Source organism: Calidris pugnax, unplaced genomic scaffold (assembly GCF_001431845.1).
Source record: "Calidris pugnax isolate Ruff unplaced genomic scaffold, ASM143184v1 scaffold27, whole genome shotgun sequence".
NCBI classification, from domain to species: Eukaryota; Metazoa; Chordata; class Aves; order Charadriiformes; family Scolopacidae; genus Calidris; species Calidris pugnax.
The window spans coordinates 14,040,573-14,066,738 of NW_015090893.1; the positions used below are offsets into that span (position 1 = coordinate 14,040,573).

Genomic DNA, 26,166 nt, shown 5'->3' on the forward strand with positions numbered 1-26,166 from the left:
TAAGACCCGGGCCGGCGGGGCGAGCGGAGGAGAAGCGGCCGTTCCGCAGCTGCCGCCGGCCCCACTTCCGCGGCGGGGCGCGCAGGGCGGGCGCTGGATGCGGGGGGAGGCGGGCGGTTGCCGAGCGGGTCCCCGCGCAGCGGCGCGGAGCGGGGCGCGATGAGCGCGGGCAGCGGAGCCGCCGCCGCGGCCGGGACCGCCACCTCCGCCCTCTGCCTCCTCCTCTCCCTCACCGCCGTGGCCGTCTCCCTGCTGCTGGGCGCCAAGACGGCGGAGCTGCAGGGCCGGTTGGCCGCGCTGGAGGAGCGGGGCGCCGCCGGACACGGGCCGCTGCTGGACGCGCTGCAGCCACGCGTGGAGCGGATCTTCCGCGAGGTGAGTGAGGGGCCCCCGCGGACCCCACGGGCGGGACCCGGTGAGGGGGGGGGAGAAGCCCGGGGAGGGAGCTCCGGTCCGGTGCGGGGAGCCCCGGGCTCTCCCCCTCTGCCACCGGCTTCGCTCTCCCTGTGGAGAAACTTCCCCTTTGGAAAAACTTACTCCCTTTTACCAAACTCCTTCTTTTTCAAAATTTTTTTTTTTTTCCCCCTTTTCTCGCCGCTGCCGTTAATCAGACCGCGGGGCGAGGCGGGGCAAAGCCCGTCTGGTTTTAGCAGGGCTAATGCCCCAGGTGGAAAGGCGAGCAGGGTAATCACCTCTGAGAACACGCCGCTCTCTCCCTCATTCTATTCACTGGCAAAAGGTAACCCGAGCGCTTAAATACTGTTTATCTTTGGATGTAATGGACTATAATTTCCTTGTTAGAAATTTATGAACATGATCCCTGTTATCTGGACTGTCTATCACAGGGTATCATGTGGTCCAGCGGTGCTGAACTGATTTATGGCGGGTAGAGAAGACTAACAACTGGTTACTTCGCTTTCAGTCCCAGGGTTTTCTGAAATTACTCAATAAAGATTTCAGTGCTGAAAGTTTTCTCCTGCTTAGAGGACGATTATCCGCACTGACACCCTTCTCCGTAACTAAACCAAATCTCTGGGAGAAGTTACGCTTGATCCCAGGGTTGTATTTTTCCCCCGACTCTGATGTTTAGGTTTGGGGCTTTTTACGGGCAAAGGGGGATGGGGAGGGCTCCCATCGCTCAGGGGAAACACTTGAAGATCCTGCAGTTGGTTTGCTGGATTTGTGTAAACAGTAGTTCATAAAGCACAGGAAAATCCAGCACGGCTTAGGGAGCTGCTGCGGGACGCTCCCAGTGATCGATTCTGACATCTGGGGAAGGTTTTACACTGGGATTTTATTAACGGCCTGACTGGGGTGCAAAACACGGCACGGCATTAAAATCCTTACAGCCATGAAGCCTCAATCGTGCAAAAATGTATTTTTTTTTTTTATGCAGTGCCTTCCAGCTGCGAGCGGCTCTGGGGAGAGGGGTGGGACGGAGGGGGGATGGGGACACAGTCCCTCCTGCTGCATCTTACTGTTGGGAGTTAACAGTGAGGGCACTGCTGGCACCACTGCAGCGTGTCCCTCCTCCTGGAGACTTGGTGGATGTGCCTTGATAAAAGGGAAATGCTAAAAAATATTTTTTTTGTGTGTGTGTGAAAACCCTGAATACCAGAACAGAGGGGTGCTTGTGAGGCGTAATCCCAAAACCTAGTTAACGTCTTTTTCTCTAGGCAGGAATTAGCCTGCCAGTCGTGGCAGTGGTTCTCTTCCAATTACTCCAATAAATGTGCTTAGCAATGGGAATGGTTTCTGTGGCACTGCCTAAGATCATGTGCAACCTCTTGCTGAGATTTAGTTAAGTGTGGAAAGCTTGTTTTGTACTGGGAACGCTCAGATGGAGATTGTACAGGGGGAAATAAAGCAAAACCACATAATTGGGTCTCTAATGCAAGAGTGAGCTTGTTGAAACATTTAGTATGCCCAAACTTTTGTCAATACTGCAAGCAAATTTTGAAACGAGTTACAGATTGAAGGAAATGCATGGTTGCGATTGTGCTATCTATTAACAGTCATTTGAAATGAAGTTATTCATCTATATTAAAGTTTCAGAAAGTGTCTGTTTCTTGACCGAACTCCTCTCTGTTACATAAGCCCCTCGCCCATCGGGTGACTTCTGTCCTCTCTGTGCTTGGGAGTTTCTGGAGAGAGCGAGAGAATATTTCCATCATCATGAACATCAACTGGTGCCTGGGGTCAGTTGGTTTTTTTGGGGTTTTTTTGTTAAATTCTGCGTTGGTCCTCCTTTGAAGTTTACCACAACATTTCAGAAGCGAAACCAAAGCTCCATACGCTCCCTGTGCATGACCCAGCAGACTTTTGTTCTCTGTCCCTGCCCAAAAAGCATTACCCCATCTCCCGACCCAGGGCTTTGCCGGCGTAATTTATGGCAAAGCCACATAGAAAGAGCAGCAGCTACAACACCAACACGCTGGCTCTGTTCCTTCCAGTGTTGTTTAAAGGTTTGGCAAGTAAAAGAGGATAGGAAATAACAAAGGAAGGGTGAGTGTGTAGTTAAGGCAATGAAAGCCGATTTGGACAACTAGGATTTAGTTTCTGGCCCCGTGACAGGCATCCGTCTGACTTTGGAGAAATCGTTGATTTTCACGTGGTGGGACCTTGCCCTTCCCTTGGATGTTCCTTTAGTGGGATGTGCTGTGGGGTCTTGCTTTAATGCCCCCCGAAACAGCGTGGTCCGACTGCGGCAGCATCTCCACTTGCTCCACCTCAAAAGCCCCAGTTTGGAGCACGTGGTTTTCGTACTGGAGGGAAGATGTTAACGGGAGGATTATAGAAGCATCCAGTTGTTGTAAACAAAGCTGGACCGTTTTGTTCACAAAGGATTTATTGTCCACGGTAGGGAGAGAGTGTCCAGATTAATCAGTTTCATGACAAGAACAATTCAATGGGAGAACAGAGGACTCGCTCCAGGATTCAGGATTCAGACCCCTCTGCCGTTCCCAGCGCTGCCGCTGAACTAAAAGGATAGAAGAACTTATTTTAATTTCCTCGAGCATCTTCATCATCCAAATTACTTTAAAATAAACACAGAAAAATTGAGCAACTCTCTAACATTTAGCCTGGCTGTCAGAAAAGCCCCTTTAGATACTTCCTTGCCGCTTTTTCTCAAGGAAAGCAGACACGCTGCAGGAGGCAGCTGGATCGTTCTGCTTTTCAGGTTTCCCTCAGGACAACTCCTCTGTCAGGTGCTATGAAACCGTGTTGATGCTTTCAGGAGCTCTTAGCATCATATCTGAGCAGCTAGAGAGGAATTCTAGCATAGGATTCCAACAACAGATAAAACCACTTAATCCCCAGAATAGAAGGAAAAGAGCCAAATTCACAGGTAGCCTAATAGTCCACGGTGTTCAAGTATTTGCACACAGACTGGGTCTAATTCCCCAATAGTCCATGGTGTTCAAGTATTTGCACACAGACTGGGTCGCCAGCAGTATAAAATTCAAGTCTGAACACCCTGAATTCAGTAAGTACTTTGAATTTTCTCTCTTTGAAATGTAGGGACTCCAGTTATCAGATTATTGGTTTCTCTCCTGGTAAATACTTTAGGTGAGACAGGGCATTCCTGGAGGACTGAGAGTGTGAGGATTGTGGGTGAAGATGAGCTGTTCCCACCCGTGCTGGGCTGCCCCAGCCACGAAGCCTGAGCTAATATAACTTACCTGTCATCAGGGCTTATTAACTTGGGCTTGGCAGTGTCCTGAGTGCAGGCACGAACATTTTGGTTGGCTTAGAGAGCAGGCAGAGTGCGCTCACATCTGCCTGCAATATGCCACGTAGACATTGCTTCAGTTTTGTGAATTTTTTATGCATTTTGGTAGTCCCACTGAGGAGCTTTGCACCTTGGAGATGGTAACGCTGGGCTCTGTGGGATCTGGGGGTGGGTGAGCACCCTGGGCTCAGTGGCAATGTGAACCCCGCTGTCCTTCCTCTCCTTGCCCCTCTCCTAAAGAAACCTGTAATACTCCACATAGCGGGAATTTTAAGTCCAAAATCAGCTGAATTGGGTCACATCTGTTGTGCAAACATCACCCTGCCATGTAACCTCCAGGGTGCTTGGAAGCAGCTTTGTGTTTGGTGGCAGCAGGGCTTTCCCCCACTGCTTGCCCGGCTGCCAGGGGTGGCCATGGTGGAGCAGAGGGGCTCGCTCTCCCCCATGCACCGTTACTGCCACCAAACACGCCGAGATGACGCTGACATTTGAACCTGGGACTTGCTGTATCTGCTCAGGAGGAATCCAACCCACGGTGCTTGTCTCAAAGTGACTTTTGGGATGTGTAGGAGCCTCTCTCTGCCCCGTGCGATGGTTGTAGACTGGCTGGTTGCTCAGAAACATTTCATATTTTGTGTGCTGCTACTACTGCCCGGGGTATTAGCCAAAGAGGCTGAATGCAACGGGGTGAAACTATGACCTGTGGCTGGAAGGAAGCGCACTGGAAGGTTTGGCTGTTGGCGTGCTCACACAGCCCCTATTTAGACGTAACGTATTCTCTAAATGGCTATTTTTCATTCCTCCTCCAAACAGAAGCTGGGTGAAGGACTGGCGAAGCTGCGGACGGCGAGAGAGGCTCCGTCAGACTGCATGTGCCCCCCAGGTAGGTGCAAAGATACCGGCACCGCCACCACCAGCCTGCCCGGGAGCCGCCTGCTCGCTGGACCCACGCCACCAAGCTCCTCTTTTCCTGTTTTATATATTCCTCCCTATCAAGGAAAATGCACTAAGAAGTGCTTTTTTTTTCCAAGCTGAAGCACTCTTCTTGTGCTTGAGACTGTTGACTTCTGCCATTGCCTTGCTTTGGCCTGTTTACAGATAAAGGAGTTTGAGGTTTGGACAAAAAGCGGTGTTTGGCTATAAGAATAAAGGAGCGAATAGCTTTACTCGGTTGTGAGCCCAGGGTGTGGGGCCAAAACAATTTAGAAGTAGTAACAAAATCACTGGGGCTTAATGCAAGTGTGATAATTAAAAGCTGCAGCCTCTCTGCCTTTTCGGAGGGTAGCGACTGCCTTGCTGTATGAAAGCTGTCACTGATTGTTTAAATTTCCTCCCAGAGTTTAATGAACTTCTTAAACTGTCAAAACTTCCTGTTCTGCTGTGGAAGTGCATGCTCCTTGGAAACAATAAACAGCTTAGATTAGTTGGTAAAGGAATCTCATTTATAGAAATGCTCCGTTAAGTGCTCTGCTGTCATACCGAAAGCCATGAATGGCTTTTGGGCTGAGGCACTTCAAGCCTTTTCTTTTCTTTCTTTCCTTTTTTTTTTTTTTTTTTTTTTTTTTCAGATTTAAACCTTTTTTTTTTTTTTTTTTGTTTTTTTTTTTTTTTTTTTTTCTTTTCAGAAATGTAGGGAAACATGGGTGAAAGATGTGCCGGGCTTTGATGGGGGAGAATGCTTAGGCGTGTTACAAAGCCTTGCAAGCAGCAGATAGTTCAATTCTGGTTTTAAATTAAAAAAACCAAACTTTGAATGCTATGGGTAGATGCAGAATAGGCAAACAGGGCAGCCTCGGGTTTCCCTGCCATCCTGGACATGAATCCTGCCAGCACACACGGTGCTAGTCCAGACTCACAGGACAAAAAAGATGTACTTTTTTCCTTGTAAGATTATGTGTAATAACACCAGAAACGTTTCAGTAACGATGCTTTTAAATGTGCTGCTGCAGTTGTACTCGCTGGTTTTCTAGTGGAGGGCTCCTATGGGTGCCCTGTGCCCCTCGCTGCCTTCTAACCAAACCCCGCCACCTGAGACACAAATCGTGCTTATTTCCAGCTCTCCAGACACTGCTGGTCAAATTAGTTTCCCTCCTTCTGATACGTGGACCCAACCAAGTCCACCAGCCTCTCGGGGCTCCATGGGCTGCATCTCGCTCCTGTCTGCAACTGTGGCACCGCTGGTGGGCTTAAGTGTCAAGAGGCTTTTCCTTTGCTCTGCAGAAAGCACTTCGGATTGAAGAGGCTCCTTTGTGGCCAGGAAAATCCCAATTCGGTTCTGGGTCACTGGGTTTGCTGGTTGCTGCATTTGAGAGATGTGGGGAAGAGAGGAGGGGGAAGGTTCTCCCACGCGCTACTGAAGTACTCGTTAAAGTCATTAGTAACGAATGTCAAAGTAATTTGTGAGCCGAAGGAAGGAGAAGTGCTTTCCTGGTGGGTAGGAAATGTCATGGCATCAGTGGCTGCTCCTGGCTACCACCATTTGGGAGTCAAAGACTGTGCTAAGGTGAGGATGCTCTGCTGAGCTGTCATGAAGCCTTTCAGATATTTTTGAGCAAATCAAAGGAATCTTTATACGTATTTCTTGTTTCTTTTTTTTTTTTTTGTCTTTCTCCTGGAGAAGACTGAGTTTCCTTCTGAGCTGTAGATAAAGAGCTTGGTCAGGAAATGTCCCGAGAGCTTGTTGCCCTCACTGGCATTTGCTGCAGAAGTTTTTCAGGTTGCAAACTAACAGCTAAGCTGCAACTTGCCTCCATGCACCTAAAAAGCAGCCACTGAGGAGAAAATCTCCTCCATGGAGGGGACAGAGAGATGGGGAGATCTGCCAGCTCTGCCCATGGGCAGGGAGCATCACCAGCATCTGCAGCCCTGCTCCTGCTTCCCTGGGGCAGCTGGAAGCTGGTGGGTAACCCCTGGGCTGGGGGGGGCTTTTCTCCCCTAGAAATCCTACTAAGGTTAAGTTCCTTCTTATCCCTGGGTTTAAAACAAGCCCCTCGAAGAGCTGTGGATGGTGGTGCTGTCTGCATCGTGGTGCCGGTGTGTCCCTCTCCGTGCCTCTTTGGGAAGATGGGGACTTGCTGCTCTGCAGACCCCAGGGCAGGGGCAGAAGCAAACTGTGAGCTCAGAGCTTGCCCCGTGAGCTGGGATTGCTTTAAACGAGACCCATTTCTCCTTGGAGTGAGTCAGTTCGGGGTTTTGTTGGGGTTTGTGGGGCTGGGGGTTGTTTTTGGGGTGCTGCTTTGATAAAATCCACATGCTACACCTTAAAAGCAGTTTGGGACAAGACAACTATGATCCACTTCAATGAGGCTCAAGTTAGTGCTTGTAAAAAGATCCCAGTTGACCAAAACAAACCCAGAACAAACCAAAAAAATCCGCTATACCTCCCGCCAAAAATCCAAACCCCCCAAAACCCACCCGTTTTGTGCTTTGTGCGCTGTGGGAAGTCACCTATTTGGCTGGGGGTTGCTATAGCACAGCTTGACCCCCTCAGTGGGATGCAGGGGGGTGCTCCAGGAGCCGCCGGGGTTGGGGGGAGGTTGGTGGGGCTGGGCCAGCAGCGCTGGGGCTGGTGGCCAGCAGAGGGGGCCCGGCCGTTTCGCCAGGGCCACAGCGGCATCCCAATCGTCAAGAAAAATCATCGTAATTTGATTAAAAAAAAAAAAAAGCTTAAAAAATTCCTACTCTGGCTCCGACGCCGGGGATGCCGCAAGAAGGTGTCTGTGTAGTCAGTCTCCACATCTGTGTGCTGCTTTGGGTTGAGTTGTTTTGCTTTATTTATTCAACCAAAGCGATGGAGGGGACGATGACAACAACTTGGAGTCGCGTTGGCTCCGTCATGGTTTGGGCATTTCTGTGGCTGAGGGAGAGGAGAGCGTCCTTGGGGGGTTTGGGCCAGCTGGGCCAGGTGCGGGTCGGGCTCCGAAATGCCGTGACAGGGTGAGTTGGTGACCCTGCTCTGGTGAGGACGGTGGCCTTTCGGTCCCCCCCGGCTATTTGGGACAGGGCCGCAGCGTTGCGTGCTGCTGGCGCTGGGCAGGCCCAGGACAGGCTGTCCCCATATGTTGGCTCGCTGTGGAACAGCAGCTCAATATTTTTATTATTGTCGTTCCCTGAGCCAGGCTTGTACTCTTTTGCAGAGAGGCCCCTCGTCCCCTTGTGCTCAGTCTCCTTCTCTGGTGGGATCCTCACACGGCCTCCGCTTGCGAGATAAAATCCAGCAGGTGCAGGACCACTTGTTCATAGGGTGTTTAGCCTCCAGCTGATGAGCGCTCGGAGATGGGTTGAAAGCAAAACTAAAATTTCATGTTTGCAGACACTTTGTTTGCAGTTGTGTTGTGGCCTCGGACTGCCTTTTTATATCTTTTTTTGTAAGGAGAAATTTTTATTCCCCCCTCCTTGTATTTTTAAGCACAGTCTTTTGAAATGGCTTTAAGATGAGATGCTTGCTCTCAGGGTCTAGCCACCTTCTTACTCTGAGGGTGGTGAGAGCCTGGCCCAGGTTGCCCAGAGAAGCTGTGGCTGCCCCATCCCTGGAGGGGTTCAAGGCCAGGCTGGATGGGGCTTGGAGCAACCTGGTCTGCTGGGAGGTGTCCCTGCCCAGGGCAGGGGGGTTGGAACTAGATGGTCTTTAATGTCCCTTCCAACCTGAACCATTCTGTGATTCTATGAAATCCAGAATGCAAATGTGATGCCATGGTACTTGCCATGCCGAAACTCTTCAGAGTCTATGAGAAGGTCTCTCAAGAGCTCAAGGTGCTGGGTGCGCCTTACTAGACCCTGCGAGCAAACATCTCCTCTTAAATCCAGTTAAGAAACAGGCTTAAAACAAGCCCCAGTCTGCAGAAAATGCCCTGCCTGGCAGCTAGTCCTTGCTGTTTTGCAGACTGAGGGTGTGAAAATCTCCAGTTTTTTGGCTGCTCTTGCACTGTGTATTTCAACGTATGCGTTGTGTTTCGAGTGCCTTTTTATTTAACGGTACCTCCACAGGCTTTGCGCTCCGGAGCCTTAACTTCAAATTTCCTGGCTGCTGGATGATGCATATTCCTGTCTTCATCTTGAATTCACGCTGAGACGGTGTCATATGCTTTTGAACGTATGTATATATTACAAAACAGTGTTAAATATTCAGTGTAGTAATCTGATGTTCCAGTTAATATGTGACAAATATTTCCCAATAATGGCTTGGCAGCGGGGAGAGCGGAGTGGTACTCCAGCCTGCAGGACGGCGGATTGCTCCACTTCTCGGCAATTCAAACCATGTGTACTTGGGGAAGCCGAGCATTTAAAATCCTCCCTACCTCTGCAGACTCAGCAACTCCAGAGGCTCTGTTGCAGCGCTTTTTATTATTTATATAATTTTAAAATTATTTTTATTTTTTACCCTAACGTTATACATAGGGAGCAGCTTTCTCCAGCTTGCTGTGGAAGTCTGGCACGATGCTTTCTGTGGTTTCCAGCGACTTGAAATAGCTGCCTAATTTTTACTGGTGTAAACCTTGTCTTCAAGTGTCACTCGCTATCTCCCTTCTCCCCCGCCTTGTCTCCCCAGGTAATTAGCACAACAGAATTTCCCTAATTGCTGGAGATCAAGGAGGAGAGGGCTCTGCTTGCTTTGTAGTCCTGACAAAGGGCAGATGTTTTCCAGCAGGCCAAATGGGATGCGCTGAGCTCTGTTAACGCCGGCTCTTTGTTTTGCACTCTTGCGTGATAGCAGCTCTCTAGTATTGCTCTCTTTTCACATCTTTGGTATCTGGGTCTAGTTCTGTGTTTCTGAGTCATGAGTCCTTCAGGACAGTTAAATAGATATGGAGAAGTATCAAATGACTATCAAATATCAAATGAAAGTGAGTATTTATTTTTTAAATTAGCGGTGATCTCTGCTTTTCAGAGCTGCTTCGCATCTTCTGATCTTAAACGTCTGAAATGTTCCTTACTGTCACCTCGAGTCGCTTTTCTGCCTACTGAAACCATTAAAACTCAGTATTTCTATGATTTAGAACAAGACAAAGAGCTACATCTTCAAGTTTTAATATGTTTCCTAAATCCTCCTTGCCTTGGTTTCCCATACCCTGCCAGTTACTTCGCTTCAGCAACGTTTACCTTCTTGGTCTGATTTTGCCTGCAGGAGGCTAGGACATTATAATTACAGTATTAGTATAAACAAGATTTTTTTGCACTAAACTTACAAACACAATCAGAATTCTCTCCTGCATGGAAAAACCTGTGCCAGACTTTTTAAAAAATGAGACAGAAGCCAAGCATTAGAGCATCAAAATAACGAAGAACAACTGGCTGGGAAGGACTTTTGACAAATGGTGCCATTTAAATGCAGGCACTTACTTTCTGTTCAACGTGTTTTTGAATCTTACCCCTTCAAAAATACGATCTGATCGCAGATCTTAGCAGCTTTTGGAAAAACGCTCTTTGAGCATAGAAATTACTGCTGGCTACCTTCCATCAGCTCCTTCCTGGCGACCATTCCCCAGTCCCTTTTGGATATTTGTGGAAGGCCCCGAGGACATCTGGAGCCATGTCTGCACGCCACATGTGCGGGAGCCGCCAGCCGCCTTCTCCCGGGAGCTACCTAGGATGGGCATGGAGACCCTCCGTCTTCTTACAGAAGGTCCCGGGAAGCAGCTGCCACAGGGTGGTGGGCCCCCATCTCATCCTCGGGGACCTTAAAGCTCCGCTTAAGGGAGTTGTTTCGTGGTTTCAGCACTCTCTGTTGATGGAAACCTCTGGGTCAGGGCATTGTTTCTTGAGCGGTTGCACTAGATGGAAATAAATGGAGGAGAGGGAGTCTGGCTTGGTTTGGCATCTCCTTCTAGCCATACCACTTGTGCATGTGTTGTGCGCCGCAGGCTGCCAACCAGCAAAGGGGAGGGAACCCAAAGGCCCTCTTGAAAGTAGAGAAATGGTTTTCTCATGGCCCTGTGGGTTGTTGTGTGTCCGGGGAGGGGTGCTGGTGCTGTGGCCTCAGCCAGATATGTCATGGCAGTGTCAGGAGGGACTTCTGCTCACTCTGGATTGCTTTCCTCTGTTGCAAAGCCACTTTTGGCACTGCTCTGCACCTCTGTTGAGGAGCTTCTGGTGGTGGAGGGAGCAGCAGGCGACAGCCAGGTGTGCAGCAAAGGGCAGGTTTGAGTCTGAGGATTTGGGGACTGCTCTCAAAGCGAGCTCCCCAGCACGCTGGCGTCCAAGAGAAGGCATGTCCTCTGCTCTCAACACCCATCCGAACAATACCCTACCAGATCAGCTGCTGTGTCAGCCAGCAGTGACATTTAATGTCCTACCGAGGTGACATTAAATGCTGGATGTGGCCAGGACTTTCCGAGGCAGGAAATAGTGTGGTACCAGTGTTATTCCCAGAGCTGGCGGCGCCTCTGACACGGAGTCAGAGGCGAGAGCTAAAAGGCAGTCTGACCTCAAAACCATTGGCGCAGGATAATGGGCTGGAGCCATCTCCCAGCGAGACTGTGGAAGCATTTCTCCTGGTGGCGGTTGGTGCAGCTCCGGTGTTTGGACACGGAAGCCCAGAGCAGTACACCAGGAACCAGCCCTTTCCCAGCAGCATTCATCTTTAGACCACTTCAGCAAAAATTAATTAAAACTGGTGACATCAATGGGCGAAGGCTTTGAAAATTTATTTTTTCTCAGTCTGCCAAAGTTATTTTGAGTGTAATGAAAACTACAAAAATAAACCTGATGACCATATCCTCTGCGAGAGGCTCTGTGTAACTTTATCTTTGTCTCGACATATGAAGTCATTTATCTAGGCACAGATATTTTTTGCTGCCAGCCCCTTCAGCGCTGCCTTTCCAGAGAGAAGGCTCTGCAGCAGGTTGGTTCAACGCTCGGGGACTGACTCACCTGGGAGTTTCCCACCAGCTTCCAGTTGGTTTCTTTCTCTTCCTTGTTCAAACTATGGATAAGTGTTACCCACATGAGCAGTGCCTTGGCTTTGCAGAACTGATTATTGAAAATAGACTGCTCTTGGCATGGTACCCACTGCATCTCCGTGCCGTCTCATCGAGCCAGTAGTGCTGTCATCTCCTGTCCATCCTATAGGTAACAGGATGGGAATGTGTTTCAAACCCAGAGTGCTTTTACGTTGATCTTATCATTCATGCAGTGTTGATAGAAGCAGATTTTAGCACAGAAATGGTTTTTGGGAAGTCAGCTACTGCTGATGTATTCCCAAAGAAAGAGCAGCCTTATTTCTGTGCCACCAAGGAGCTCCAGGCTGATGTTTCATGGCTTGTGATGCACAAATATGCGCTGCAGATGGGCCGTATGACTGTTACACCTCTGCTCTTGTGGCACTTCATTCCTTGGCAGATACTGTTAAATAACTGTCCCTCTGGCCTCTTTCAGGGAGCAACAGCCCAGGCAAGGGCTGGATGCACAGCCCCATCAGTCCCACCAACCTCTGCCCTTGGCTTCTCACTCGAGAAGTCCTGGACTATCCATAAACCTGGCGTATCTCATGTTTTGCCATTCAAAGACCAGAAACTTTGCTCTTACCCTGGTGCTGCTTGTTTGCTCTTGTTTTGTTGCTTTAAAACAAGGTCGTTTGTTTTACTTCGTAGGGTTGCAGGGGCAGTAGGTATAGTGCACTTTAAAGAATCTCAATGTATCTCCAGCACTCCTGTCACTCCAATAAAAGCTGGAATTAATCCCCAAGGGGCAAATTTAGTGGTAACTTTTGGCTTATTTTACAGATTTTTGGGCAAGAGTTAAGTAGTTTCCCTTAAGTGTTGCTCTGAACTCCTGCACCTAAGTAGCATGCCTCATGTTGCCAAATTTGCTCATCCTTTGCCCATTCTGTTTTCACAGGAGGAAGGAAGGTAAATTGGAGAGCGAAACCCATAGTTGGCTGTAGCTGAGAGTTCTAATAGGATTTTAAGTGAGTAATTATGTTGCAACAGTTGCTCACTGAGCAACTTGTCTGGATTATGACCAGGGTGTGAATCCAAATACCAGCCACAAGCGTGGTTTGCTGCCCTTCTCTCTTGCCCAGCAGGGTTTACCTTCATTGCAGCAACTGGCTATCTAGATCAGCAGTGAAATTAACTTACCATGCCTGATATGCAGAGCATCCCGACCTTGCTCCATGGGAAGACAGTGTGACATCAGCAGGTTTGTCTCCAGATGTGTTAAGGGGGTGGCAGTTCTACTGCACTGTGTGACCAAGTACTTCTGCACCTTCATTTTCCGTGAAGCTGATCCCCAACATCAGAAGGACATGGACCTGTTGGAGTGAGTCTAGAGGAGGCCATGAAAATGGACAGAGTGCTGGAGCACCTCTGCTATGAGGACAGCCTGGGAGAGTTGGTGTTGTTCAGCCTGGAGAAGAGAAGGCTCCAGGGAGACTTCAGAGCCCCTTCCAGTCCCTAAAGGGGACAAGAAAAATGAGGAGGGACTCTTGATCAGGGAGTGGAGTGATAGAATGAGAGGGTAACAGTTTTAAACTGAAAGAGGGGAGATTTAGATGAGATACTAGGAAGAAATTCTTTCCTGTGAGGGTGATGAGAGCCTGGCCCAGGTTGCCCAGAGAAGATGTGGCTGCCCCGTCCCTGGAGGGGTTCAAGACCAGGCTGGATGGGGCTTGGAGCAACCTGGTCTGGTGGGAGGTCTCCCTGCCCAGGGCAGAGTGGTGGGAACTACATGGTCCATTCTAGAATTCCATGATTTGGCTATGGGTCCATCCATAGTTGTGAGGAGTGTGAAGACAGTGTTGCTGCAGTGGTGTCCCTGGGCTGCCTTGGGGTGCTGGGTGGGGTGGTGCTGGATGTGCAGGAACCATTGACCTTACGTCGAAGGTACCCCAGTCTCTGAGTGACAGGTCCTCGTGGTGACACACTGCACGGAGAAGTAGCATGAGGAGACAGCTTCAGTTGCTGATCTTTTTTTAATTGCACCTGTCCTGCCATAATAAACTAGACAGTAAAAAGGCTGGATTTCTCTCTGCTTTTCTAAATCGGAGCCAAGAGGCATCAATTCTCGTCATTTCCCAGCTATGACCCCACAGTAATCCCACCACTTGTATGCAGCATCCAGCCCTGGGGGGAGGCCATCATCTCAGCAGGCTGTGGCTTTCCATCCTGAGCACGAGCGTGGTGGGCGCAAGCATTTGCGTTAATGGGGCCTTGCAGGTTGCACTCACATGGTTTAGTGACCTAATTAAACCTCCACCTGTTCTTCGTTTGTCACCATCCGTCTTTGTTTTATCATGTGGCAGAAGATACATTGGTGCCAAGATACTCCTGGATGCCCGGATTTGGCAGCCTGTGCAAATACAATGTGCTTCTTGGGTTTCATCCCTGCGTCCCTGCAATCAAGCTCACAGCCTTTTGTATGAGTGAGGCAAAGAGCTGCTGGAAATGCAGGGGATGGCAGGTTCTGAATGTCTCCCTGCCCACCCAGCACGTGCTCGTTTGCTTTTTTCAATGTGACCTAGTGGGGCAAGAAGGAGAAAAAACTGCATATGTAAGATGAGCAGAGTGTAGCCAGGGGAGTCACGGAAGGGGCTTGAGAGAGCCTGTCACTAGATTAAACGCTAATTTGGTGCTGGAAGTCCACCTTTTTCTACAAATTGGAGTTGGAGAGGTATTTGTGAAAGACCTCATATTCATCTTGTAGGCCAAACTGGTCTCCTTTGGTGCAAGCTGACTGGGACCATTTATGTCAAGACAACTCCAGCAGGGGACTTAGCTTCAGCCTACTCGTGATGTTTCCTATGCATTTGCAAGAAGTCCCATATTTCTTCCTTTGCTTCTGGCTCTTTGTAGCATGACCATGGTCGTTGGCTGTACAAGCAGCACGCAGAGGCCAGTGGCCTCAGGGTGGACCTCTTAAATTCAAGCTTTGTGCACCACATAAAAATTTTACTCCTCATGCCCCAAGCTCTTGGGCGGCTTCCCAGCAAGTATGACATGGAGAGGGAAGTATTTACAAAGAAAAATTAATTAGGTTCGATGGAGTTCCCATACATCTGTATGCTTGTGGTCAGACTTCTAAAAAAAACTACTGGTAGAGATGAGGTCTATCAGTACAGTACATCTGGAAATGTTTCTTTCTGGCTTGAGTTTGTCTGGGTTTTCTCCCTGTTTTGTGCTGTCTCTGAGCAGTCCCCGTTCGTGCTACTCCAGCTCGCCGCACGCTTGGTGCAGAAGGATCGAGCAGGTTTGTGCTGCTTCACTGCTAAAAGAGATTGAAGAGCTTGGATGAGATGTTGAACAGATTTTTCTTTTAATTTTTTTTTTTTTTTCCCCAGCAGATCTGTCTGGAAGATGAGAACAGTTGGTATTGATATGATCTGCTTCATATTTTGGGAAGCTTTGGCAGTAACTGCTACCAAATAATGATGCTTCTGGGTCCCTATTGTGCAAACATTTAAATATGTTCAACTGGGTTGCGCAGAGCCCTTGTCAAGAGGCTTAAAGCACCATCCCAGGGGGACTTGAGGGCATGGCTGATTGCAAAAACAGGTCCTGATAGGGGACTGTAAGGAATGTTTGTCCCGTTCCTTAAGAGAAAGCCTGGCTTTTTGGCAGCTTGTCTGAAGACAGATGGGTATGTATTGGAAGGAGATTAGATGGGAAACATGCTGGTGGTAGTGGGTTGTGTGCTGTTGGTGTGGGTGACGATGCTCCTCTGTGCCATGGACACAGGGACTTCTTGTGTTTGTTTGCTTCTTTAAAATTTTCTTAAGCTTTGTATCCTAAACCACAGCTTTTCCAGCTCAGTCCTGGAGCCATCCTCGCTACTGGGGTGACTGCTGTGTGAGGGTCTGCCCCTGCCCTTGTCCTGGGTGTGTGTCCTGGACACCGGAGTACGAAGGCAGAGATGCCCTGAGCCTGTCCAGAAATTGTACGTGCTTTTATTTTCTGCTGCATTTCCTTTTTCTTTTTTTTTTTTTTTTAGTATATCTGTTTTGTAGATCAGGACTGTCTACAGGTCTCATTTTAATTCCAAAGATACAGCTAGATTCCCAAGAAGGGGTGTTCAAGTCCAACTTGGGAGTTTATACAGGCCTTTGACTTTAAGGATAAAAAGCAATGTATTTTAGCTCCTTGAGGATTGCTTTAATGTGAATTACACCAGACTTTAAGGAACCCTGATTCGTTTTCAGAGTGAAAAGATTCACAGTCTTTAAACTATTTCTTCACACAGGCGTAAGGTCAGAGTGCATCAGTGCCTCGCAGCATCCCCGGGCGCTCGGTCGTGCCCCGGTGCCGGGGGCAGGCAGCCGTGCTGGAGATGATCAGACACTCGAGGTCTGGAGTATCTGGAGGAGCAGCAGCACAATCACCCCCCTGGTTTGGTTCCCCTCAGTTATAGCGACACAAAGACACATTCAGGCCTTTGATAAAAGCCAGGCTTCTCCGCTTTTACACACACAAACCAAAAAAAAAAAAAGAAAGCAGAGAAGGGGACTTCAGATTTAGCAAGGGAAAAACCCCAAACCTTACTTTTTTGAATTAAGAAGGGGCTCTTAAGTTGGAAGCAGCCCTTCTCCACCCCATCAGGTCAGTGGACATTTCCAACCCCCTCCCTCCCCAGGAAGAACCCCCCTCCTCCTCAGTAGTTTTTATAGGGAAGAAGGGTGTTTATGTATATATACGTGTGTGTATATACTCTTTAGTGTTTGTTAAGCGGCAAAGCAAAAATGCAAAGAAAGTATAGGAGCAGGGAGAAACAAACATGTTCCGTATCCTCAGTGACTAAATGCCCATCCTCTTTCACTGGGTTTTATTCTGGGCTTTGTTTATTGCAGGTTTTAGCTCCTCTTTGCTCCAGATGGGCCCTGACTGACGGCTCTGCGCCGAGAGCTCATCCCCAGGGGATTTCATTGCAGAGAATGGGTGAAATTGGGTGGCTCCATCCTGATTTGGCTTAAGCTGTTAATTGTGTGTTGCTTGAACCCAACAGTCAGTTGAACTGTTTTAAAAGTTTTATGTGGTTTAAAATTGATTTGATACCTAATTTGGGAGGTTTTTCCAGCTGTAGTTGAGGATTCCCTATGGCTGTACCACTGTGTTGTATCTATATGCCATTACAACCCTGAATTTCAGGCACTTTACACGGTGAACTCCGTGCCACTGGCAGGAACCCCATGCAGAGCCACCATAATGGAGTGGAGATACCCAACATGGTGTTGATACCCTGAGGAGTGTGGCCTTTGCCACCAGATGTTGAAAACGTTGGCGTTTTCCTGGGTGTAAAACTGTGTGCATGCATTCAAGAGGCGCTACCTCTTCAAAGGGCCTCCTTCCCTGTCCCTGCCAGCGGGACGAAGCAGGGCTGTCACCTGCCTTTGCTGGTAACTGTGCACAGCTGCTGCCCATGATGAACCACCCTCATCTCAGCTGTGTCTGTGGGGCTCGTCTGCTCTTCCAGCAAAGCCCAGGCTTGGTGGGCTCCTGGGAGGCCTCGTGTTGATTCACTGAGGCCTTCTGAGGTGTTTCGGCAGCGTGGATGGGGCTCTAGGCTGGTGGGACACGGCTCTGCTCTCCATGGCTGGGGTGAGTCTATTGGCATTTGCTGCCTCTTCATTTTTGGAAAAATGCAACAAAGGGATAGTTTGCAAGTGTGTGCTCGTGCTGGTGTTATTTGGGATTGCAGCTGTTGAAGCAACCTGGGTGCTGTCTTAAGAAGCCCTTTATGTTTTTGATGTTGGAGGTGTGAGGCCGTAGCAAGGCTCTGTGTGCCCCCTTTGCTGTGGGAGGTGGTGCGCTGCCCTAGAGGCTTTTTGTTCTGACCGGTGACACAAGTGTGTTATTTTTAAGTCTGTTTTAACTCATGCCTTCTGGAGCTCGATGTCTGCTTGCTTTAGACTGTGCTGTAATTGTTGCATAGGAGAAAATTCTAACAAATGTGCATCTCAAGGTGGAATCCTTAGAAAAGTGAAGTGGCCTAACATCAATGTGTTAAACCGCAAGGTGTTTCTGAGGGGCCTTCACCTTCCTGGCTGGATTTTTTTTTAGTGCTTTACTTGTATAAAGTAATGCTTTTACTCTGGAATAGTAGCAGAGCCCACATGTATTCCCCCACCCTCTTGAGCAAGTGGTGGTTTGTTTGTAAAAGAAAAGGAGTTTGAGTATTTGAGAACCCCCCCTGAGATGGCTGATCCCTGCTGATGGGGGAAGGCTGAGGTGAACCCTCCATCCCAAGACTTCATTTCATTCAGTGGAGCTCAGGGCTTGGTGGGCAGCGGGGACTGAGCCTGGCCATTCACCCTGGTGAAACAGCAACATGGGGTTTGTGCATGAATGGCAAAGGAAATAGTGGGTCACCCAAAAAGGTGACTCCTAAAGATAAAGAGGTTTTCCAGGCAGTGGGGGGAGAGTTAGTAATGATGCTAATTGGCTTTTGTCTGTAGCAGCTTTTCCACAACTTGGTTATGTGACTGCACATTGTCTTTGGGAATTTTTGTTGGGTTTTGGTTTTTGTCATTTGGGGTTTGTTTTGGAGTGTCTATTTTGGGGCAGGGGGAGTTCAACAAGCCTTTATGAAGGAAACATTGTCTGGGGTGGGTGTTACAGAATGCAAAGAGATGAGTGGTGAAACCCCTCCCCAAAAAAACCCCAAACCAAACTCCAATATGGAAAGGCATCTTGCTCTGTGATGGGCAGTGACTGCTAATTGCTGATCTGCTGCTCATCCACGCTGAAGAAGCAGGAGCCTGTGGCTGTTGGTGGGGCTGGTGGAGGCAATGGTCGCTGCCGATGGGTGCCAGCTTTTGTGTGGTCAGTGCCAAACTCTCTGCTCTTAAAACTTGGTGCTTGGTAGAAGCTAGGGATAATCTGGTTTAATGTAAAATGGAGCCTGGGTTTAAGCCATTAATCTCTTCTGCTTGGGGTTGTAGCCTTGCCAAGGAGTAACGAACAGCCTAATGAACGGGGCCAGCTGAAATACGGCTCTCAGCTGGGAGACTGATGGTGGACCCTCTGATCAAGGCCACTTACTGAAGCTGTTTCCACTCAAATTAGGACACACTGACAGGGCCTGTGGATGATATAGCCGTTAGCACCTGAGACATTGAATAATAATGCCTGTTGAAGGCAATTTGTACTTATCTGATAGCTTGAAGTGCAAAAGCTGGAAGAAGGAAGATGAAGGGACGGAGGCTCAGCCTGGGACTGGAGGGTTTGATTTCCTTCTCCCGGCTGCCAGCGTTTTGACAGGGAGCCAGGAATGCTGTGGGCTGTGAAATGTTTTTGTTTCGCTTCATCGGGTTTGTGCAGCCAAGTCCTAATCGGGGCTGTCATTTTCAGGGAGGGAAAATGGGAGGTCCGTGTTGTGAACACCTCTGTGGGACTGTTGCAGGAAAAGGGTCCTTCCTGGTAGTTTTAAGACAGCTAAATGTTGCTGGATTTTTTATTTTTTATTTTTTTATTTAAGCAGCGCAAACTGATTTGTTTGTTAGAGCCATAAGTGGTACAAAATGCTGGGGCTGAGATGAAGCTTTCCAATACCAAGCATTGCACGCAGCTCTGATCAGCTGGAGAGCTGCAGCCAAAATCTGCTGCTTCCAGCTCATCTAGTAAAAATACATTGGAGATGAGCATGTCCCCCTGCCTGCATCTATTTTAGGGATGGCTGAGTCGAGACCTGCTGGTCAAACTAAAGGGCAAGAAAGAGGTGCACAGGCAGTGGAAGAAGGGACAGGTGTCCTGGGAAGGGTATAGAGATTCTGCCTAGTTGTGTAGGGATGGGGAAGGAAGGCCAGGACGCAGCTGGCCCAGAGACGTGGTAGATGCCCCATGCCTGGAAACATTCAAGTCCAGGATGGATGGGGCTCTGAGCAACCTGATCTAGTTGAAGGTGTCCCTGTGGGGAGGTTGGACTAGATGGCCTTTATGGGTCCCTTCCAACTCAAACCATTCTATGATTCTATAAACATCGCTAATGTGTTATCATTTAAGTCTCTAATTTCTGCTCACGTGCGACTCTTCAGCTCTCATCTATAAATAATCCATCTTAAATTGTGAATAGCAAACTGAAGTTGTTTGTTTGCAGATATTTTTGGTTGGAGGAGCCCTCTTTGGTTTGCTTGTCTTCCTTACCAGTTTATGTATCTTGACATGTCATTTCCTTCGTGGTCTTCCTACTCTCCCAAAATGGTTTTGCATATGAATAATTAAAAACAAAAGGAGACAAATCTCTATCATAAATGTCTTTCACATTGGATAAGAAATGACTTCAGGGGGTGGGGGGAAGATGACTGATATAGCCTGTAATTCAAATGCTGCAGACAAATTACCTGGGCATGAAAGTGAACATGCTCTACAGCTCCAGTGTCTCTCCTATATCATGTTCTCTTGCTAAGTGCTTTGTTGTACCTGCTGCCTTTATTTGAATCCTCTCTCAAAAGAGCAGGAGGGAACCATAGTGAATGAACTAGATGGGAATATGTTATTTTTTGCAGTTACTTGCTTAAGGACATTGATTTAGTCAGAAAACCCATCCTCCAGCTTTCAGTGCAGCCTATGCTGGCTGAGCCCTTGTCTTGCCTTACACTGTTGGGTTAATCCCAGTGTCTCTGCTGTATGCAACAAGACAGTTGTAGTTCTAATGCAGCTCAGAATGTGAATGTAACTTCAAATCCTTGGGTTGCAGTCAGTCCCGGTTCTAGCTTTTGTTGGTCAGTATTGGTTCTGGTTATTGTTAACAGATTTATTTATTCTTTATTAGGATTGAAAGATTTTTATTAGGACGTAGAGATTTTTTTTATTAGGCTTGTGTATGCATTGATTTGTCCAATTGTTGCAATGTCTCTTGTTAAGGAGATCACCCAGAAGATCATATTTCCTGCAGGCTGTTTAACTGTATATTCTGTAATGTTGTGGTACCACCCCTTAAATAGATTGACCTTTCGGTTCCAGTTTTGCTCTCTTCTGCCAAAATAATTTCCTCCTGGCTCTGGTTCACATTATCAAATCGTGAAGCCTTTATTTCTAGTTCTCGGTAAGGGCGCTGCTATCCAAATCTGGGCTTCGCTCAGGCTTAGCAAAACTCGTGATTACTTGTGCTGCCTGAGGCAAAGTACTGGGGAAAAAGAATATACAGGATTGAATAGTCCCATCAATGACAAATGAATAAATTTTTAATATTTTGTATTTATTTGGATCATGGCAATGTGTGCTGGGGAACCCAGGGTGTGGTGCCATTATTTCAAATGTTGACATAAGGAAAACTTTATTAAGCTTGAATTCATCACTCTCCTACCTCTGCTACACATGAGCAGACGACCCAAATGAGTAAATGGTCCTGTAGGAACCTGGCTTGCTCTTGTTTTCTGGGTCCTTCTCAACTCACAGGTCGCTGAGTCACATCAGAGAAGCAGGAGCAGTGCTGCTGCTGGTGTCCCTTTGCTGCACCTCTTCTGCAGCTCATGCCTGCGTAGGAGACGAACCTTCTGGCACCTAAGGTGTCCTTGTGATTTATTTTAAAAAACCCAACCAATCAACCCCACCCCTAATCCTACAATTTTGAGTCTTCACTTTCTTTGTCTTTAAGTGCATTATTCTGATGATCTTAGTCTGATGCAAGCATCCTACTGCAAATCTGCAGACTCCAGTGCAAATCTGTGAAAGGTGGATGGGAACCTGCTTGGCTGAACGCCTTCAACTTGTTTCTTTTGCATGGCAATCACTCAACTCTAAAAATCATCATTGAGAGTTCAAGAAACACAGTCTTAGTGATCGAAGCATGTCCAAATAGCACAGATCTATTTTGCCATCTGATGTCAGACCCTCACAAACCAGACTTTTTTGCAGATATTCACCTACTGAATCCAAATTTCTAACCCAGCAGAGCAACTGGTGTGTGTTTAGGGCAAATTTGGTGCTGGTACATGTCGTGTTGAGGGTTGCTCAAGGCGTTGCTGCCGGCAGGGCAGGAGGAAGAAATCTGGGGTAGGAAGCGGGCAAAGGGGCAAAAAGAGTTTAAAAACTGGCTAGATCCAAGTAATAGTTGTAATAGTCACTATATGAAATACTGGCTCACACTGAATGAGGAGATAGTCTTGGCATAATTCAGCAAAGAATGTGACTCTTAAAAATGTGTGGCTTTTCTTTAGATTTCCTCTTAATACACTAAATAATCTCTGGCTTTGACATTTTAATTGTATGGCCCAGATGTGAAAACTTTCCACCAGATCCTGGCAGAAATCCCAGCAAACTGTTTCAAATAGAGAAGTTTAAAAGGGGGGGGAGAAAAAAGTGTTTCTTGCACTTGTAAACCCTATTGTTTCAGAATTTATCAGCTAATATTGAACTCTCCAGGCTTTATAAAAAGCAGGATAAAAGTGTTCCAAGCAATACTGTGGAGGCATTTTTCCTTGAACATGTAGTGTATTTGGTGCTGAAGAAATAGGAAGCTTTAGACATTTGTTTGATTTTTGTAAGGTCAGAGGCAGGCAGAGATCCAGTCATTGGAGCTCAGAACTGGCCTAGATGTTACAGTTTTAGCACTGCTGCTTTGAATTCTATTTGGTGGTACTTTTCTTGCAGGGGACAGAGACTTTTTCCATCTGTTTAGCAAGTAATACTGGACTTTATTCCTTTTGTAGCCGCTCTGCTGCAAGATAGAAAATATGCATAAAATCTACAGAATATGCATAAAATCAATTATTTAGGGCTTGGGGATTCTTTTGAATCTGTCTGCTCTAATGGATGGGCTCCTCGAGAGGAGCCAGACCAGCCCTGGAGCTATCCTCCCTGTGTCTGGAGTGTGTTTAGGGAGGTGGAGGGAGCCTGTACGGCTGTTTCTTCCCCAAAACCAGCATCCTGGCTCTGCATGTGCGTGACGGGGCTCTCCCTCGGTAAAGGCCTCTGCTTTGAGAGATGAAAATGGAGTTTTAATGCAATTCGTAGATTGTTTTTACCAGTTGCTGTGCTGGGTGCTTTTGGCATTGAAGATGTTATAGAACAGTGGCTTCCCTGACCGTCATGGGACAGGGATGCCACGCTCCCACCCTCTGCTTGCATCGTGCTTGGTAATATTTGCTCCTAACATCTTTGGGGTCAGTGGCCAATAACTTGGTGTGCAGAGCACGTGAGGGCTCTAGTAACAGAGAGAGGCTGCTTTGTCAGCCTGGCATCCATAACCAGCATCTCCCATCCTTCCTTTACTTGTGTAGGGTCACGTGCAGCTGTGCCACGTGGCACCTTTTGCACCCAAGCACAGTGCCTGGGTGGTGGGATGAAGAGCATCCCTCACTTCAGAGCCCTCCACGTTTCCCAAATTGCCCAATAATATCAGCTCAGCTACAAATAAAGAAGTATGGTGATGGCTTTCCCTATCTCTCAGTGACATCACAAAATGATATGGGGTTGGAAGGGACCTCTGGAGATCATCTAGTCCAACCCCCCTGCCAAAGCAGGTCTACCTAGAGCAGGTTGCATAGGAACATGTCCAGGTGGGTAGGCTTTTGCACTCTACTAGACTGCCTGTAGTGTGATGCTTTTGAGTGCAGTGTCATATCAGTTCAATAGCTCCTGGGGGAGCTGTAGGTATCTACAGACAGGGCCTTTGTTGTCCAAGTATCTCCCCCTGTCCCAGTGGAGACTGGAAAAAACAGTAAGGGAAGGTGGAGAGTACAGAGCCGTTGTAATTGGGCTGGTAAATTCAGAAAATTCAAACCCCACCCAGACATCTTCCCTTTATCACACAGTTTGAATTGATGAATGAATTGAATCCACAGAGGAGGGATGGGTGACTATAGAAGGACCGTAGAGGTCCCATGTGGGAACATGGATGCCAGAATAAATCAGGCAGGAGGATTGGTACATAGGCATGGTTCCTGCTGTAGGTGAGAGGGTCTGGAGTTCACAAGAGCTCCATTTCAAGTACTGAAGCAAAGAAACTTTGCTGGGAGTTCAGCTGTAGCAAAAGAGAGTGAAGGAGGATAAAACTGAGTTTGGAGATCTCCAGTGGCATAGCCAGCCTGCCCATGATGGTTCTCCACTGTCCTTCTGGCATATGCGAGTGCCCTTTGAGGGCACTTGAGCCAGCATTGCTGTGTAGGGAGACATGACCCAGCACAATGTGTGCTCTAATCTGTGCAGGTTTCTTTTCATGCTAGTTACATATTTCTCAAAAAAATGGGTTGGTTTTTTTTTGTGTGTGTGGATTGCTGGGCATTAATTCTTTAAGGGCTCTTCTGCAGAGCTCCAACATCTAAAATTGCAGTGAGGCATCTCTGGCGCTTTGCTGATTGTCTCAGATTTCCATTAGTTTGGAATTGGCCTTAGTGCACTAATTGTATTTCCCTCCACCCTTTTTTTTTTTTTTTTTTTTTGCCTGCAGGAAAACGTATGGTTTTTTACAGACACTGTTTGTTATTTAGCTCTGGCTTCACAGAATGCCTGCAAAGATTGGTCTCCATGAGAATCATTTGCAGATAATTTTCATTGCAAACAGAATCCTGTAGTACATACATGTGCAGCCGGGTCGGCTTCTCCTCGGAGCACATGTAATGGTTTCTAGATGGAAAGGAAAGTCTGAGATGAAATAGATCATGACATGACATTTTCAAAGTTTATGAAACAATAAAACACAATAATCATGGTTAAAATTTGATAAATATGTGGTGGTGTTTTTCTAGCACAGAATACAGCTCTGCAATAAACCCTAATTAATACAGTCTGTGGTAAACAGATTAATTCCTTTTAAAATCAGAAACTTTCCATGCCCTGAACTGAGACAAACATGCATTTTAGCAGCCAGTGTCTAACCCAGGGAGCAAAAATCTTTCTGCTCTTTTTTTTTTTTTAATTGTTATTATATTTTAGTGTATGCCTTGAGCAAGGACAAAAAAGAAAAGCTCAGAAACTGCTCTGGGTGGCGTTGGGCTCTGGCTGTGCATACACAAACCCCTTTCTCTCTTGCTGTGAAACACATATAGCTTAATGTCTGTCTACGTGGGGTTCTGTGGGTTTATTTTTCCATGCAAGTAGGGATTTCTTTGCCATCTCTGATGCTTTTTTTTCCCCCAGCAGGCACAATTTCACACCCTCCCCTTCCCCCAGGCTGAAGTGTGGGGCTGTGGGAAGGGACACAAACGTCCTCGGGAAGTAAAGCTTTGAGTGGGGCAAGGTGCTGGGAATAGTTTGAACTGAACTTCATGTTGACTTGAGCTGGAAAGAAGTGCACTTATGCATAAGTGCACTTATGTCATTATAAGTAATTAATTTGGCTATTCATCCTTTGGTAAATCAGGATTTGAAAATCTAAGATGCAGTGTGTGATGGTGACAGTATTGGGGGACCTGTATTTCTGGAGCAGGAGAGTGTTTGTCTTCCCAGGTCTGAACTTCCAAGGCCACTTGCGCCCCAATTCAATGTTTCCTGGGTGACTACGTCTAAAACTGCTATTGTATCAAGCCTTTAATTTCTTAAGAGCTGGAACTGTGCCTAGGTTTTCTGCATTGCTGAAATGAACTTCATCTGCTCTGAAAATGCACCTTTTCACCTCAATCCAGCTGTGGCTTTCCTAATGTGTGTATCTGAAATGGACCTGTCTGCCAAGGAAAACATCAACTCTTCCACTTGCTGGGAAGAGAGGATTAAATTCTGCTTCCTGATGAGATGGTGGTTGGATTTCACGCAGGTAGTTTAGACCTAATAAAATTCCGTTCTGGGGTTTGCAAAAAAGAGGTATTTTTATATTGGCACTGACTTGTGGTTTGGAGAGTGTGTATTTTGGCTTCAGTCACGCAGATTTTGTTTCACTGAAGCAGGGATGCCCAACCTCCTATACCACCAGCTTTAAGAAGCCTCCCGCATCTCCTGCTCTGGCCTCCAGAGAAGATGCTCTGCTGTAAAATGTATCAGCAATGTTATTTAAAAAAATATATATAGAGAGAGAAAAAGATTCACTGAGGTGAATGAAAGCTTGACAGAATTAGGTGAAGGATGTATTTGTCAAAGCTTTGTGCTAGTGCAGTTTATTGTGGTTATTGAAAGAAGTAATAGTGATTGTGTGACTTGCATTTGGTGACAGTGCTGGGGGTGTGACTCCTGGAAAGAGCCACATGAAATAGTACAGTTGAGCACAATAGAGTATCTTCCCCAATGCAGCGAGTTTGGTGGAGTCTAATAATGTCCTGGCTAACTAGGAGCTGTGTGTGCTGTGGCAGCAATTGATTACCTACAGCCAGAGGCCCCAGCAGAGTGACTGGCAGCTGATGCTTGCTAGGGAAAGCCAAAGGCAAGGTCCCCACTGGGAGCAGGGATTGGAAATAACGATTTAAGCAAATGTTCCTTCTATTTAAGCAAATATTCCTTCGAAGTTCAGCTTACTGGTGCTTGAGCCTGTGGGTAGAGCTGGCTTTGGGCTATCCTCTGCTCCATAGACATCATAAAGGAATTGGCCCAAGGGCATGGGATTTGCTGCAGAGGAATTTCAGGTAGCTGTGGGTTTAA

The 26,166-nt window shown here is 47.4% G+C and overlaps 1 protein-coding gene across 1 annotated transcript in view; it reads left to right on the top strand.

Annotated features, from left to right (window-relative positions):
- The first annotated feature begins 148 nt into the window (after positions 1–148).
- The window catches only part of COL23A1 (collagen, type XXIII, alpha 1), a 186,443-nt gene continuing 160,425 nt past the window's right edge, over positions 149–26,166 (top strand). The window contains exons 1-2 of the mRNA XM_014947856.1: positions 149–375; positions 4,547–4,616. Coding sequence (XP_014803342.1) covers positions 160–375; positions 4,547–4,616 — 286 coding nt within the window. The 5' untranslated portion in view covers positions 149–159. The remainder of the gene's footprint in view (positions 376–4,546; positions 4,617–26,166) is intronic.